The 16,979-nt window shown below is 46.1% G+C and overlaps 3 protein-coding genes across 4 annotated transcripts in view; 2 read left to right on the forward strand and 1 right to left on the reverse strand.

Moving 5' to 3' along the window:
• Nucleotides 1-1,239, forward strand: part of mnat1 (MNAT1 component of CDK activating kinase) — a 31,195-nt gene extending 29,956 nt beyond the window's left edge. For both annotated transcript variants that reach the window (XM_083683064.1, XM_083683065.1), the window contains exon 9: nucleotides 871-1,239. In XM_083683064.1, the coding sequence (XP_083539190.1) occupies nucleotides 871-991 (121 nt within the window). In that variant the 3' untranslated portion in view covers nucleotides 992-1,239. The remainder of the gene's footprint in view (nucleotides 1-870) is intronic.
• A 113-nt stretch (nucleotides 1,240-1,352) lies between these two features.
• trmt5 (tRNA methyltransferase 5) lies at nucleotides 1,353-4,517 on the reverse strand. Its single transcript, XM_083683062.1, has 5 exons — nucleotides 4,499-4,517; nucleotides 3,672-4,300; nucleotides 2,473-2,597; nucleotides 1,649-2,288; nucleotides 1,353-1,528 (listed from the first exon to the last, which is right to left on the reverse strand). The coding sequence occupies exons 1-5, from the start codon at nucleotides 4,504-4,506 to the stop codon at nucleotides 1,473-1,475; spliced, it is 1,458 nt and encodes a 485-aa protein (XP_083539188.1). The 5' UTR covers nucleotides 4,507-4,517; the 3' UTR covers nucleotides 1,353-1,472.
• A 194-nt stretch (nucleotides 4,518-4,711) lies between these two features.
• On the forward strand, nucleotides 4,712-16,456 carry slc38a6 (solute carrier family 38 member 6). Its single transcript, XM_083683264.1, has 16 exons — nucleotides 4,712-4,959; nucleotides 6,338-6,468; nucleotides 6,673-6,746; nucleotides 7,017-7,069; nucleotides 7,357-7,396; nucleotides 9,914-9,992; nucleotides 12,119-12,204; nucleotides 12,318-12,376; nucleotides 12,470-12,544; nucleotides 13,044-13,100; nucleotides 14,267-14,346; nucleotides 14,598-14,698; nucleotides 14,852-14,976; nucleotides 15,202-15,346; nucleotides 15,526-15,620; nucleotides 15,721-16,456. The coding sequence occupies exons 1-16, from the start codon at nucleotides 4,864-4,866 to the stop codon at nucleotides 15,802-15,804; spliced, it is 1,380 nt and encodes a 459-aa protein (XP_083539390.1). The 5' UTR covers nucleotides 4,712-4,863; the 3' UTR covers nucleotides 15,805-16,456.
• Nucleotides 16,457-16,979: the final 523 nt, after the last annotated feature.

Here is a 16,979-nt window from a genome sequence, read left to right on the forward strand (position 1 = left end):
TGCTGGAGCTGTGCGTTCAGAAGGGAGGGGGGGGGAGGGAGGGAGGGGGGGGCAGGCAGTGTGTGCTGTCTCTGTTGCTTTGGATCTTAGTGACTTGAGGACTGTGTTAGCTTAGCAGTCAGAGACTGTTAGAACCCGGTGAGGCCCCATGTGTGTGGGGGTTGCTCCCCTGATGCCCACTCTGACAACGTGTGTGTGAGAGAGAGAAGGAAGGATTAGAGAAGGTTGGGCCACAGGTCAGCCCTGGACCCCCCCACACACACACCTCCCCTCCCAAGTGGAAGAGCACCCGTCAGCAGGGAGATGAGAGGCTGAGACGTGGCCGACAGCTCTGCTGTTTTTCCGTCTTCGGCTCAGAGTGAAAATAAACAGACTCTCGCCATCTTCTGAAAACACGAGAGGGCCTTGGCAGGCTACATCTGTTAGCACTTAAAAAAAATAGAAGACACCTTTAATACTATAATGAAGGCATGATGGAGGGGCTCCCAGGCACGAGGTGTGTGTGTGAGAGAGAGAGAGAGTGAGTGCCTTTATGGTTTTGTAAAGGGGGCTCTGGAGGGCTAGAAAAACCTTGGGTGTGGGCCAGCGTAAAAAAAAAAAAAGAAAACACTCAAACAACAGTTTACATCAACTGCAACATCAGTCTTATAGCTCAAATTCAACCTGTGCATTGTAGACGGGGTGATCGCCTCCTCTTCCTCACATGGTGGTAGTAGTAATGCTGATGTAGGGATGTTGAGGAAGTAAGGACACAACAAACTGTTAAAGCTGCCAATCTTTAGACATTAAGTTCCATGATTACAAAGCGTTATAACTGTGTAACATCCCTGTAACTTGAGTCATGTCATGCCTCTCTCTCTCTCTCTGCAGGTACCTGAACCACGTGCGTAGTGCCCAGCCCCAGGACATGGCTGGAGGATACAACTCAGGGTTGGCATGTCATCGAGCCATCCAGGACGCCTTCAGTGGGCTCTTCCCTCCACTGGGCTGACCCCCTCTGGAGCTGAGAGAGCAGCCCAAACATGGGATGTGGGTATGAACACTTGTGACAGGACTCTGCCGTGTAGAGGAGGCCATCGCTGCTATGGTGGACAAGGGTCTGACAGATGTCAGACTAGGATGTACAGCTGTTTATTTTATTGTATTTTTTTTTATTATTTTTTTTATATATATATAAAAAATAAAGCATAAAACACACAAAGCTACTTTTGTTGTCTGAGCTATATTCAGTTTGTTGGAGGAATAAACTGTTTTAAATGACTCAAGTCCTTGATGACGACAAATGCATGACAGTTTCAACATAATTAATAATTAAAGAAATAATAATTATTAGACACTAAAAGACATGGATATACATCGTCAAGGCATTAGGATCTGTCATGAGACAGCCATCAATGACACTTTATTATAAAATAAAAACAGAAACAGAATCCAGACATTGGAAAAAATTTACAAGTCACTTGGTCCAATATTCACTCTGTAGTCGCCTCACATTTCTGTCTCTTTGGGGCTGGTTCCTCCGTGGGCTCTGAGAAGAGGACATGGTTAATGTGGTATTTCATTAGTTTATACACTTTCAGTGAATGAATGGATGGATGTGAATTGTAAACACTGTATTATTATAAATACTGTGGAGTGGAGTGCTCACCTGTCCGGACGCTGTCGCGGCTGAAGAGCACCTCTTTAGGGATGGTGAAGCTCACGCACATCATCTCCTTGTTGGGCGCTACGTTCCGCACCAGGTGTACAGAGCATCGCCCTTCTAGGGGGAACCCAAGGTAGGTGGAGGCCCTGTCCACCACGTCTTTCTGGGGATCGTCATCCTTAGAGAACCCGTAGCAGTGGACCTGAGGCAGGTTCAGATCACAGGAAAGGCCCTGGTCTAGGAGGCCTCTAAAAGCATCCAGGAATTCCAGGGCCAGGGCAGGCAGGTTCATGACCACATGTACACTCGCTGTGCCCTTCAGCAGAGCGGGCAGCTCCTGCTTCAGTGGTCCTTGGATAAAGGCTCTGCCATCTAGGTTAAAGGTCCTGACCTTTTGCCCCACCTTGTTAAGCTTGCAGTTGTGCTGCAGCCAGCGGTGGGACTCCGGGTTGAGGTCATTGGCAAGCACGGTGCAGCCACGGCGGGCTGCTGGAATGGCAAATGGACCCACGCCAGCAAAGACGTCAAGCACCGTGTCGCCACGCTTAAGAAGCGCCACCACGCGTTCATGCTCCGTGCTCAGCCGAGGGTTCCAGTACACGCGAGAGAAGTCAAACTCGTACACCACCCCGTTCTCACGCACCTGCAGCAGAGAACATGGACATCGTCATCACTCCAACCACTAGAAAACGGATATCAGTGTGCAATAATTTTGTCTGTGACAGATGGTAAACAAATATTAGAGGAACACACATGTCAGACGCATGTCAGATGTCGACTCATAACTAAATGTATTCTTGTTGAATGAAAGCACATATTGCACTTACTTTGGCCACCATATTCTCCTCTCCTGCCATCACCTCCATCTTAAAGTTGCGGTAAGTGGAGTCGATGGTGTTGGTCTTATTGACCACACAGGTCACCCCAGGGTTCTTATCCATTATCACTTGGCCTGGAACAACATTTGTAACATAAGACAGGCACATGTAGTTCAGTAAAATGAAACTTTCAATGAGATCACGTGAGCACAGACAGGCATGTACAGTATTTACTCTAATCTGATTAACCAACCAGGAAATCCATTCACATACAGTGCCTTCGGAAAGTATTCAGACCCCTTCACTTTTTCCACATTTTGTTGTGTTATAAACTCTATTTAAAATTGATTAAATTAAAAGATTTTGCCATCAATCCACAAACAATACCCCAAAATGACTATGCGAAAACATGTTTTTTTTCTTCGTTTTTTTAATTTCAGTAAATTTATTATAATTGAAATACAGAAATACCTCATGTACGTAAGTATTCAGACCCTTTGCTATGACACTCTTAAAATTAACTAAAATGCAAAATGTCATCAACAAATCACTCAGTAAGTTGAATTGAGTCCATCTTAATGCAAGGATAATAGTTCATGTAATTTTGGAATTAATATCTTTGTTTTTATAGGGTCTCTGATAGGAATCAATTACACACTGTGTAGATTAGGATGTCACTACCAACTCAGCAAATTTCATAATTTTCTCTTGATCCTGACAAACTCTCCAGTCCCTGCCAGTGACAAACATACCCACAACTTGATGCAGCCACCACTATTCTTCACAAGAGAGATGGTGCGGAAACTGCATTGCATGTGCTGGACATTGCTTATCCTTGCATTAAGCTGGACTCAATTCAACTCATTGAATGATTTGTTGATGGCATTTTTTCATTTTAGCTCATTTTAAGAGTGTCATAGCAAAGGGTCTGAATACTTATGTAGATGAGCTATTTCTATATTTCAATTTTAATAAATTTACTGAAATTTCTAAAAACCTGTTTTTGCTTTGTCATTCTGGGGTATTGGCAAATTCTTTTAATTTAATCCATTTTAAGTTGAGTCTATAACAGCAAAATGTTGAAAAAAATTAAGGGGTCTGAATACTTTCCGACGGCACTGTAAGTGTAAGAGTGCCCCACTAATGCCATAATTGTTCCCTCTGCGATGACAAATAGTGGTGTGTCTTGCAATATGTGGTGGTCTCACCTATGAGGTTTCTGTAAGGCAGCTGGTGGTCCCGCAGGTTAAAGTGCGCTATGTGTCCCACACGACTAAACCCAGAGGTGACGTCCTGGCCCTCAGGCAGCACGGCGCGCAGCACCTCGTCACTTTTCAGATTGTCGTAGGTCAGCCGCAGCTCATGGCGCTGGAGCTCTAGGGGTACACCAAATGACCGTAGCGCCTCGGCCTCTTGCTCACTGAAGGAACTTGGTGAGGACACACTGGCAGGGTCCAGAAGCATGAGCCGTTGGTCACCGCTGCTGTCCTCTCCGTCCTTCAACACTCTAGGTAGGTTTGGACGCTTGATGGTCACATTTTTCAGACTCTTTACCACCTTATTGAGGACTACCTTTGGAACACGCAGAGCTGGGACAACAACTGTCTGTGCGAAAGCTTCTCGATCTAGGCACGTCATGCCTCGAACTTCTGGAGGGGCTGTGTAAAGCAGGCTAGGCTCCATCCCGCTGTGCTGGGGCTCAGGCATGGCCTTCGGAACACAGGTATTGGTTGCTGCTCGTTCCAGCTGCAGGACCCCAGTACACGCGATCCGGTATAGATACGGGGGTTTTACGCAGTTTGGAGTGTGTACAATTCTGACGATTCTAGGAAAAATCCTGCAATGACAAATCGGTGTTTTCTTGTTATGTATTTGAAACGCTACAGTGTGCATTGTAGTGGGAAAACGACTTGGTAATCACCGGTACATCGTACATTTGATTAATGTATCACAACATGTGTACATTAGGATTATAATTTCTTGAAATAATCCATAGTTATCAATAAAAAGGCGAACATTGAAAGTCATATCTCACCTCAACATCGCCGCACATGCTTCTGTATACGTAATCATTAGTGGACTTTGTTTGGGGAAATCTGATTCGCCGAATGGAATGGACGACCTCTGATTGGTTAGATGTTTTGTATACGTCTCAAAATGCGACGGATAAAACCGGAAGAAATCGCTTGTCATATGACCGCCTGTCAGCTGTGAAAAGTTGCACAAATACAGCCCGAAAGCGATCAATAGATTACCTTGTAGTGGAGCAGAGTCGAGTGGCAGAGTTTGGGGCTTGCTGTCGCCAGTGCCCCAAATTTCCACATATGAATTGTAGTTTCTTTTAGCGCACAGCCGAACTCTACTTATCCTTCGCTCGAGGGCAAATCACCCGGGGATACAATGAGTATCAATGGAGAAGGTATCATCGTTCATGCTGACAGTGCCCATGGGTCTACTCAGGACATGTGCAGTGAGACCACCCCTATATTGGGAAATGTAAGTGAGCACTCAATCTTTTCCCAGAAATTAAGAATCACGCATCTTGTCTTTGTGCTCCCTCCGTTGCATTCAATTCAAACCATAGACAATAAAAGGTCCATTATCGCATGACATTTATTTATATTTATGTCTGGTTTTGGTACATGTCTTTGATCCCCGTGGTATGGTATAAGTCGTCATAGTGTCATGGATAAAAGGGAACTGATCAAGTTGGTCAAAGAGACCCAGTCTTTGTGTTAACATATATCACACTCAGCTTGTGCAATCTCTCACATGACGATTTTACTTGTTGTCATGTGAGACCATTGCATTGTGCCTCACTCAGCATTAATGCAATGTGTGGGATCAAGCTGTCATTCCAGTCCACATTCTAGTGCTATTCTTTGTTTACTGTAGTTCATCAATTTCATTAGGCTTGATAGTGACAGAGTTGAAGAATTTGGCTACACTAGTGATGTTCCCCCCCACAATTCACTCCTGGATCATTGTCAAATGTTTTCAGATTTTTCAGCAGATGGAACAAATTGGCATGCGTTCAAATCCTTTCTCTGTTTCCCCACCCACCCCACTGTAAGGTGACCTTGGAGTGAGCTTTCAGGTTTTGACAAGAGAAATAATGGCCCCTAATGAGGTCAAGTATCACAGAACAACTGTCTTTAAAATGACTGATGGTTTCTAATTATGATGATTGATTGCACAGCAAAACAAACAACCTTACTAGTGGGGGGGGGGGGGGCTCAGATATTTGAGTAAAGACTGAGGCCTCTTAGCTCCAGGTCACTGTATATCTCCTCTTATGTAGATGGGATTAAACACTGTTTAACTATGGAGGGCATGTAAACATGCAGATCACTTTTAGCAATGTCCTCTGTGCATACTCACATTTGCCCACATTTCTCTCTGTCTTATTCCTTATTTTATGTGGAGGTTATTTTTAACCCCCTTTGTGTAATAGTTTGCTTCCTATGTGCCACTGTTGGAGCCTTGGCTGCATCAGATCCGATCGCCCATAAGTCAGTCTAAAACTGGGGCTCCCCTATTTGCTGTGACATTGACACTAAGGCTGTGGCGCGTTCCCTCCAGGATATTCCCTATTAGTGAGGTCAGGCAGAGCCAGGCATCGCCCTGATCCCCTGCTCATGGCAGCTGTCCTGCAGCCAGGGGCTCAAATCCACTCCCTCATGTCCCAATCTATTCCCAGGTCCTACTGTGCATTCCACTGCAATGTTGTTTAATGAAGTCCCTCATCAGTGTTGAGTAGTTCCTCTCACGCTGGGTTTCCTTCAAGTAGACTGACTTCCTTGTTGATTTGTGATTCCCTGGACTCTCGTTTCATTCTAAACATTCTCCCTCTCTTTCTTTGTTGTCTTTCCAGAGAGCAGAGGAACCCAGGGTAAAAGGAGCCTCCTTTACCTCCTCTGTCTTCAACCTGATGAACGCCATCATGGGCAGTGGCATACTGGGCCTTGCCTATGCCATGGCCAGCACAGGCATAGTGGGCTTCTGGTAGGTATGACACACAACAAGCATATTTTTTACATTTAAATCATTGTGCTCAGCTCTTCTACCCCCATGCATTACTCCTATGCCCACTATGCAATTGTAAATGTAATTGTTTGTGTCTTTGTAGGTGTAAGTATTATCTACATGTGTTTGAATGTCTTGAAAGTATAGTTCCATTCTGACTCCAGTCTCTCTCTCTCTCTGCAGTATCCTCCTGCTGCTCGTGTCCAGTCTGGCAGCTTACTCTGTGCACCTCCTTCTGAAGCTGTGTGACCAAACGGGTGAGTTGCCCTTTGGATCACATGTCAAACTTTGTAATAGTTTGACACTATTCTGTGGCTGCCTTCTGTGTCTCAGCTTAAGGCCCAGGAATGTCATTCCAGCTGATCGTTTAATCAATCGGTATTTGTCTCAGAGTTTGGTCAGGGAAGATGTCAATAGGAAAGTCCCGGTTTAGCTTCTTTCCACTTATCAAATGATCCAGTGATTTTAAATGTGTTTCTGCTGTTGAAAGTGTATAGTTCTGGTCTGTTCATATGTTTCTCCCATAGGTATCACCTCCTATGAAGACCTCGGTGACAGAGCCTTGCAGAAGCCAGGCAAAGTGAGTGTCCAGACAAGTTATTTGCATGTTTGCATCAAAGTTCCACTTTCAAGGGTGAAGGTTGAAGAAGGTTGGGACACTTGGCTTGACTTTGCTCGTATGCATGCATAGTTCTACGCACAGAACACTGTTACAGAGGTATATGTGTATTATATAATTTGATATTCTATCTATTTTGACAATTAATTTAGAATGTTTAAATGGCGTCCCCTAAATGTTCACACTACTTTGTGTATTGCTTGGAGGACCAGTATACTTCTAATGATAACCCCTTATGATTCTTTTAGATCATGGTGGGAAGTACTATTCTCATCCAGAACATTGGCGGTAAGGTCACCACTGTTTCACTGCACTAATATTCCTCAAGTGCCCTTTATTGATTTTATTTGGGATTCAAAAAATAAACATGCATCAAAGATTCATCAGATCCCAGAGGAGAGCCCATGAAAACACTTATTTCCAGTGTGGGTTTGTGTGTTTCTGGCTGCGTTTCCACCGTCAGTTTAGCAACGAAGCAGGCCCATCACTGTTATAAACACTGTAAGATCGTCATGGTTACGTTTGTGATGTTAGCGATGTCACAGCCTCTTAAGATAAGACTGGTGCGTCACCGTGAAGTGAGTATGAAAAGGCAGGCTACAGCAATAGAGTTCCTCTCACTGCTTATTGGACCACAGTTTACTGCAGAGTCATATAGAGCCTCCTGCTGGAAACCAAAGGGCCCTACACTGCCTCTTTCCTGTGTGGCCACTGCCCCGAGTCCCTGATAACCTTTCACCCCAAGCTGCTGTCCTGTCTGCCCCCGACAGGACTTCTGCACTAATTGATCACTGATGGCAGACCCACCCCCAGTGATGAGTGTCCTAATGCTCCTGACCCCCTCCTCTCTCCCTCCCTCCCTCCCTCCCTCCCTCAGCCCCAGTACTTCTCACCCAGATAAGAGCTAAGGTGATTGATCCTCCACAGTCATTAGAAGGGCTGCATGGATTATTGCAGGGTTCTGTGGAATGTGTGTGGTTTTTTTCCCAGCATGGGACAGTGTGTGTGTGTGTGTGTGTGAGAGTGTGACAGCCTACGCTTCACCATGCCCCCCGCGTCCTGCCACACCCCTGGCCCCTTTTATAAGGGTGCAATTAGCCCTACTCTGAGTAAACACTCATCTACTCTGCCAAAGGCTGATGGGGCCAATTGACCTTAATTACGGCATGGCCTGGAGCTCTCACAGGTTGCCCCTCCTCTCTCACACTTAATGAAATGAAAATGTATTGTGTTAAATACACCCTCCTGCTGGGCCTGCAGGGCACATGCGCTATAAAGAAATGAACAGCACCTCTCTTGATTTGAGATGTTGTTGTTGTTGTTGTTTATTTCAGCTGTGTATTGATTGTTACACTCTTCTTTTCTCAAGGGCTTTATATTTAGAGATGTAAGTATGTTTCTCCGAGCAATGTGTCTGCCTTGTAGTGTTTGTCGAAGTAATATCCGACTGCATGACACCTAGCAGTTCCATTGTGTTTGATCATGCCACCCATGTCAATGTGTGTTTGACATGTGAATCCATATGCATGGTCTAAAGTCGGCCTGGGTTTCTGGGGCCCGCAGACATTGACAGACGACATACAGTAGACTTTACACTGAGAGTGTAGTCCAGTCCAGTCTAGGTGTTGTCATTTACTTTCAGTAGCGTGGGCAGCTGAACTGGGCTCTTAATGCTGTGTGTGCCAAGAATGTCACACTTTTGCCATACCTCTGGGCTGTTATGTCTGGCACCCACATAGGAACTGCTCTTAATAAAGCAGGCCAAAGCTGTGTACTGTTCTCCAAGGTCAAAGACAACCCTGAGCATGAAAGGCTCCTAACATTATTTCAATGAACAGATTTTTTTGATACTTTTCAAGTGTCCATGGTCTTTATGTTTCCCTTCCGTCTGTGTCAGTGGCCTTGTGGGTGTCCGTGTGTGTGTGTCTGTGTGGGCAGGAGGGTTATTGGAAGAATTTTCTAATGAAAACAATTACTGGATATAAGGGATTAAGGTCCAGGTTACTTTAAAGGAGGAAGGAAGACCAGCCCCAGGGTAGTCTGGACCCAGCTAGCGCTGGCCCTCCCTCCCTCTCCAAACCCCAATCCCCTAATACTACCTCCCTTTACCATAGACACCATACACCCCACCCCTGACTCTCTCTCCCTTATCCTGGCCCAATCACTACTCCCCTCCCCTAAAGTGCTCACTCTGTCCCTTACCCCCCCCCCCCCCCCCCTCTCTCTCTCTCTCTCTCTCTCTCTGTCTCTCTGTCTCTCTGTCTCTCTCTCTCTCTGATATTGTTGGGGCCAGTCTGACTCACAGGAAGTGACCTAAAGCCCCTCTGATTGGCTGGCTGAGGAGTTTGGGTGGGAGTGAAGGGGCCACAGGAGACTCATGTGATTTCCTGTTTCATAGGAAGCCGGGGGAGGAGAAATACCTGGATTAGCGTCAGGGATCATTATTGTTAGCATTCCTTCCCTCTCTTTACTGGCTGGCTCAACAGGGCTTCTGCAGTTGGAACATCTGCAGAACGTCTGCACCTCAGCACAGGGGGCTTAGCTGGTGATCCCCACAGTTTGCTGCCCCACCTATGTCAGCTTAGAGAGTGAGGGAGAGATGGGAACTCATATTCTGCGTGAGTTTGCGCGTGCGCGTGCGTGCGTGTGTGTGTGTGTGTGTGTGGATGACGACAGTCTGTGTTTTTGGTTGTAATGGCATATTTGAATGCGTTTACTTTTGTGGGTGTGTGTGGTCGCTCATGTCTCTCATGTCATCCTTGTTTTGTCGATATTGTCCAATGATCTTCTCTTGATCTTCCCCAGCAATGTCGTCATACATGTTCATCTTGAAGTCAGAACTTCCTGCTGCCATCACCAGCTTCCTGAGCCCAGACGACTCTGGGTATGTATATGAAATGCTCTTTTAGATTAGCTGCCTAATTTCCCTCATTGTGTATTGCACCAAGATAATTATTTCTGTCCCCATGGTGTATAAGTCATAAACCTTGTCATAGGTAAAGGAAGGGCCTGCATAATCCGATTTGGGTCAAATAACTCGCGTAAGAAGAAAGAATTCTAACCACAAGGCTGGCCAAACTGGTATCGCCCAGTCTTACCTCGTAAGGCTTCACAGAATCAACAAAAATCATGTGAATTATATGGTGGAAAATATTTCACAAAACCACAACCTACGCTAATACATGTCTACCAGGGATTGGAGTTGAGCCTTAGTCTGGTGTTGTATAACATGGAGCAGCAGTGGAGGAAATGAATGGTTCTTTCTCATACATCAACCTTCATCACCCAGTGTCCTTCACTCAGGCTACCTCTACCCCTTCCCTTCCCCACCGCCCCAAAACAGCCCACAGAGAAGTCCAAGGCCAAGAATGTAACTTCTATCACTTTATTATCAGCCACTCTGGCTTCAACGAGAGCTGTGGCTGGTCTCAGCCCAATCTGTCAACATGGGAGTCTTCCCCACACAGCTGCTTTGCATTAGTGCTCTCCCTCGCCCCCCCAAATCTCTCGCACATGTTCCCCGGAATCGGAGCGATACAACGGGATATCAGTTTTGCCATTCTAATTACGGCTCGTGCTGAAGGAAACAAAACAGTGCCGTTAATGAGTGGTTGTGGGATGTTAACAGACTCGTATTCAACCCCATTAAACTGTAAATTATTTAGTTCTTTAATTCTGTTAAAAAAAACATTTCCCCTTCGCAGGCTCATTTATCTTAATATTTCAGTGTGAAGTGCAGTTGTGGTCATTTCTATTGAAGCCTTTTTGTCTGTGCGATTTACAGTATGTGTTTCGGTAAATTCCCCCTTGTTAAAGGCCAGTGACAAAGCCAAGGTCATGGACAGCTGGGATGGGTTTGTGCTGCTTCGGCCAGATTAATGCTAATCTCCAACACTTGGTAGAGATTGAGTTTTGACTACCTCTGCCAATGAGTCAGAGTCCCATCCTGCAGCTTGTTATACCATGAAATGCACCACATTTCACGGGTATTCCAAGTATCCCCCCCACACCCCCCACCCCTCAATTGAGCACTCTTAAGCTTATAAGGGTGGAGATCCATATAGTTGTGGAGATCTTATCCCTGCGTCAGCATGGCTAGAAGCAGAACCAGAGGAAAGTCCTCAACAGCAGAACAGGCTGTGTTTGTGTCTCATGGCCTCTGGCAGTGGCTGAGCTTGTGGTCCCAGTTAAAGGCAGGGTTGTGTTGGAGCTAAGGGGAGCGTTAGGGTGATAGCTTTGGCCAGAGCGGTTGTTCTCAGAGCGTCCGGTTAAAGAGCTGATCCAGTGTAGACAGAGGGACGGGGCTATCAGCTACTACGGTAACCCCAGGAGCTGTGAAAGTGCCAAACAAAGGTCATTAGGTGTTGATGTGGTCAGAGCAGGTGCAGCTGACACTAAGAGCCCCATAAACAGCCTTGGAGCCAGTATCCATGACCCCCACGCTGCGCCCCGGCACACAGCAGCGCCCCCCCTCTCCACCCTTCACCCCCACCCCGCCCCACCTCGACCCCAGCAGAGCCTTCCACATGTGTCACTCTGTCTCCCCCCCCCTCCTCCCCCCTTCTGACTCAACCGCCAAGGCTATTCCTCAGCAAAGGAAAATATTATTCGCCTTCAGAAAAAAAAAAAAAAAGAAACAGCGAGTGAAACTTGACTGAGCGACAGAACGTTTGCATGTGAATTACATAATTGTTATGGTTTGCGAGAACTAAAGCCCTTAATTTATACCACATGATGAGGCTGTCTTGCTGTATTTGAGCACGAAATGGAGACAAATTTCCATGGCTAGTTCATTTCTGGAGGAGAGGGGTCCGGGGGTGTGTGTGTGTGGGGGGGGGGGGAATTCATCTCCACTGTCCTCATCGTGGCAAGACTGGGGGGGTTGGGGGTGAGAAGGGATGTGGTGGTTTTCATGGATGTCAAATACGTACAGTATATGGCTATGAAACCCAATAAACTGTCTCTTCCTCTCTCTCTCTCTCTTTCCTTTCATCCTCTGGCGCTCTCCAGCGGGGCCTGGTATGAAGATGGAAGGACGTTGTTGATTCTGGTGACAGTGTGTGTGGTTCTACCTCTGGCTCTGCTGCCCAAGATTGGTGAGTGGAGAAGATTAGTGTGGTCATCTGGCTTGGTGCACACATGTCCCTGAATCTGGCATCTGTATGAGGACGTCTCACCACCCCCCCCCCCTTCTCTCTCCTCCCTCCAGGTTTCCTGGGTTACACCAGCAGCATTGCATTCCTCTTCATGCTGTTCTTCACAGTCGTGGTGAGTCCAGGACTTCAGTCTTCTGCCTCTGAGGGTTTATTGACCCTCTCTCCCCCACAACTTACAGCACCTGACCTTCTGTCTCTCTCACAGGTTACAGTCAAGAAATGGTCCATCCCCTGCCCTCTCCCTCACAATGTGACCCTGCATCATCCAATCATCAACCAGGTAACAACCATATCCCAAATGGCCCTGTTCACTGACAAATTACCATTACCATACCGAGGGTGGTAACATTTAAGCTTTACCACGAGTGTGGTTCATGGACATAGGATTAGTGAGAAATCCTGGAGATTCAGTTTGTGAATCGTAGGCTTTGGTGGCCAACTGAGTTTGTTACGTATGATATAGACCAGTGACGCCACTTGTGATTGGTGCCAGTCCTGAGGGGGGAGGAAGTACCTGTGACCTCGCCAGAGCCTGGAAGTGAACTTTGACCTTGTTGGATATGAGAGTGAAACTATTGCTTCCCTGTACACAGAGCCAAGGCATTGGGTTAACTTGGATGGCTGTTTTCCTTTCAGACCACAGCCAAGAGTATGGAATTCAATCTAACCCCAACTCAGTTTTTCTGCAACTCTGTACAACTTGTCTCTGAAAAATGCATTCATTCTTTTCATTATTTTTCTTTTCTTCTTTTTTTTTCTTTTTCTTTTTTTCTTTCCAGTTCTCAAATTCCTCTGAGTCAGAATGCACGCCCAAGCTCTTTGTCGTCTCCAGCAAGGTATGTGTTGGCTCGACAGTCACTACTACACCGCCCTGAATATGTACTTGATGAAACAGACACACTGTCGTACTGTGATCTCTTGGAGAGCATGAAACTGGTCTCTAGTGCTTCATGTTTGTCGCTGACCCTTCTCCAGTGGTTTAGCATGCATGATCTGACTGTGTATATGGGAGGGCTTACAGCTGCCAGTCACATGTGGAGGTGCTTGCCCAGTTAGTGGGTGAGTGTTGCGTGCAGAATTACATGGGTGGTATGGTCCAGATTCATTGCTGCTTAGAGGACGCCAATATATGAAAGTATGAGCTTATGTGCAGTATTCATTTATGTATTTCTATATTTGTCTGAAAGACCAGTGTTCGAGAGCCTTCTCTCTGAACATTGTTGAGGAAAAACCCTCCAAGCTTGAGTTCTTATGGTTAGTCACAATCTAACATGCTACATATTCTTGCAATCAAGAAACCAAAGCTAAAATTCAGAGCTCATTTTATTATGCCAAGTTGACAGAAACTTTTCAGTACACCGAAATCATATGCACAGAGAGATGCTCTACACACGACTCAGAGAGAGATGCTCTACACACGACACAGAGAGAGATACTCTACACAGAGAGATGCTCTACACAGGACTCAGGGCAGAGAAACATTCATAGATCTCCTCTGTAGGCAGCCGTTTTATTCCCAAATCTCCTCTTTGTTCCCATCTTTTCACCTCAATCTTTAAACCAGATGTAACCTTTCGCCTCTCCCTATACTCAGAAGAGGTAACCTCTGACCTCTACATATGCAAATCATAGGTGACCTTTCACCCCTACATATGCTCAGGAATGTGTTATTGCAACAACAGTAGCCAGAAAGAAGTCAACATGAGTCTCAAGTCAAAGGTTCACTATAAATATGTGTATATATATATATATATAAAGGTCAAATGCTAAGTATCCGATCATATTATTAATTGAAAGTATGAATATAGCATTAATAATCAGTCGATCAATTATCACAATCTTCCACATCATTGCGTCATCATACACTGCTGTTCTGTTGGTAATAACTACTACCACACACACACACACACACCACACACACACACACACACTAACCCCTGTGTAACAGTGTAAGCCGCTAACTGGCTAACGGCGGCAGCGCGCTGATTGACGTGTGTTACAGAGTGCCTACGCCATCCCCACCATGGCCTTCTCCTTCCTCTGCCACACTGCCGTGCTGCCCATCTACTGTGAGCTGGACAGGTCAGCATCCTGTCTGCTAGCTACAACCTTCACCATGGAAACTCTCTCTGTCCCCCCCCCCCCCTATTCACCCCCCCCCCCCCCCATTCCAGTTATTAACCTGCCAGTACAACCCCAGCCACCATGTAATCTCATCTTTCAGCACAGATGATATTGCTGCTGTTCCAGCGTAATTCGGCTGCTCCATACTCTACTGTGTGTATTGCAGCTCATGTTGTGATGTCGGGATCCCAAAATGGTATGTGTTTTAGGCCCAGCAAAAAGAGGATGCAGAATGTGACCAATGTGAGCATGGCTCTGAGCTTCCTGCTCTACCTGATCTCCGCCCTGTTTGGCTACCTCACCTTCTACGGTAAGAGGCCAAGGGACACACCTCACTGACAGAGAGGGCTACAGTCATTGGCACCAGCTTCTCTGAAGTCGTGATGCTGTTTACTGAGCCTCACCCTCACCCTCCACCACCACTATGTCAACTCCCTCAACTCCTGCTCTGTGTCCCTCGTAGCCCATGTGGACTCGGAGCTCTTGCAAGGCTACGATGCGTACATGCCGCGTGACGTCATGGTGATGTCTGTGCGTCTGGCTATCCTGCTGGCTGTCCTGTTGACCGTGCCTCTCATCCACTTCCCTGTGAGTAGTCTCCTCCGGCCAGGCCCAGTCCCAGTCGGTCATCACTTCTGCTCAGCCTCTGCTTGACCAACCTCATATATATTTCATACCAGCCACCGTATAAGTAGGCCTCAGGGATTTCTGCTCCATAGAAAACTGTTGGACTAGCTTCCCCTTATTCTCAGAATCACCAGTTAGCTGAGCCGTCTGTATTTGTGCTCTTACCCTGCTCTGGCTCTCCTCCAGGCTCGTAAGGCTGTGATGATGCTGCTCTGTGGCGGGAGGCCCTTCTCCTGGGTGTCCCATGTCCTGGCCACCTTCCTCCTCCTGGCTGTGGTGCTGCTGCTGGCCATATTTGTCCCTGACATTAAGAATGTGTTTGGGGTAGTTGGTATGTGTCCAGTCATTCAGTGTATTTTCATTTGGGGTGGCATACTGTGTATTAGGTTATGAGCTAAATGGGTATTTGGTACAATGGTTGGTTAATTTTATGTCATGCAGTTTCATCAGAACTCAGTCCTGGTGTCCTGATTGGTTACGGTTGTTTACGTCCTCTTTGTATTCTTCCAGGGTCTACTACGTCTACCTGCCTCTTGTTTGTGTACCCCGGTATCTTCCACCTGCGTCTCAGCAACCAACCTTTCAAGTCTCTGGAGTTTGTGGGTGTAAGTGCACAGTTTCCAAATGTCTCTAGTGTGACGATCAGTATCATTTACATCTGGTTGAATCTTGTACTAACATGATGCCGCCTTCCGTGCCCCCTAGGCCGTAGCTCTGCTGATCTTCGGGCTGTTTGTGGGACTACTCAGTTTGTGTGTGATCGTCGTCACCTGGGCACAAAACCCCTGAAGAAGCCCAGACCAGCCACAACACCAGGGAAACCTAAAGGGAAAACTAAGCCAAAGAAATACTTTTCTTTTCAGGACAGAATGACCACAAGACCAGTGCATCACTACAGTTGGACTCTGAAAGCAAAACTGGCCAATACAGAGTGTGCTGCTCCTGTACTGTATACAATCCTCAGTTGCCTTCCTTTTAATATTGACAGTGGGTAAAGTCACAAGTGTGTGACAGCTAAAAAAGTGTCGTCTTCTTTTTTGTTCACTGTTTTTCATTGTTTTAACTGGTGTTAAATTCTCTCTAATGAATGATGAATGAAATGATTATGAAATCTCCTATTAGTGCAACACACGCTGAAGACTAAGTTGTAGACCTCGACAGAACCATTTTTAACTGTACATTCCTATATGCCCACTGTCAAACGTGGTCTGTGACAATCATACAGTACAAGGTCCTGTTTGTTTTTGTTGAATATTGCCGCATGATGTATTTGATTGAACTTGTACACTGACACAAGACAGCAACTCAGGTACTGTATCAATCTTCAAAATTATTCTGCTGCTCATATTGTCCTTTATAGTAAAACATATATACGATATGATGAATTCATTGAAAATGTAAAATTATGTAAAAAATGTTTGATTGTAAATAAAAGGGAAACATTTAACTGTTTTTTTTTTCCTTCAATTGTGCCTTACTATGTCCTCTTTGCTGTGGAATGATAATCACAAGAGCATGTTGTGCGTGTGCATGTGCACGTGCGTGATTGACAGGCGTAGTACTGACGTTGGTACACACTCTCCAGTGTAGGGCTGGGACCTGTCTGTACCTAACGAAAGCCAAATGTGCAGTACGTTTCCAATCATGATGCTGTTTAGATTGTCTTCATGCAGCCTGTGGAACCTCTGGCCGCTTCACTGCTGTTTTTAATCTGAGGAATTAGGCAGAGCGGCCCCCTACCCCTCCCCAAAGCAGGGGGCCGCCCAATCCTCACACCCCATCTCATAGGAAGGTCCCCAATCCAGGATATCTCCCTGGCCTCCCCCATACCCTGAGGGATGTTCCTATTCTATGGGGACCGCCCTCTGCCCATGAAATCTAGAATTAAACATGTTACAGGCAGTGGAAGATGTGGTATGAGTCGTCAGATTGGAACATTTAAATGTTGGATCTTTGCTAGTTTA

This window comes from Argentina silus, assembly GCF_951799395.1.
Source record: "Argentina silus genome assembly, chromosome: 13".
Classification (NCBI taxonomy): Eukaryota; Metazoa; Chordata; class Actinopteri; order Argentiniformes; family Argentinidae; genus Argentina; species Argentina silus.

Excerpts from the sequence above, each read along its gene's own strand:
- trmt5 (XM_083683062.1), bottom strand. Across the intron at positions 2,289-2,472 it reads AGGAGAATATGGTGGCCAAA|GTGCGTGAGAACGGGGTGGT; the intron begins GTAAGTGCAATA and ends TCTCTGCTGCAG. Across the intron at positions 1,529-1,648 it reads CCGCGACAGCGTCCGGACAG|AGCCCACGGAGGAACCAGCC; the intron begins GTGAGCACTCCA and ends TCCTCTTCTCAG.
- slc38a6 (XM_083683264.1), top strand. The coding sequence starts at position 4,864 with ATGAGTATCAATGGAGAAGGTATCATCGTTCATGCTGACAGTGCCCAT. Across the intron at positions 7,070-7,356 it reads CCTTGCAGAAGCCAGGCAAA|ATCATGGTGGGAAGTACTAT; the intron begins GTGAGTGTCCAG and ends TGATTCTTTTAG. Across the intron at positions 14,699-14,851 it reads TGGCTACCTCACCTTCTACG|CCCATGTGGACTCGGAGCTC; the intron begins GTAAGAGGCCAA and ends TGTCCCTCGTAG.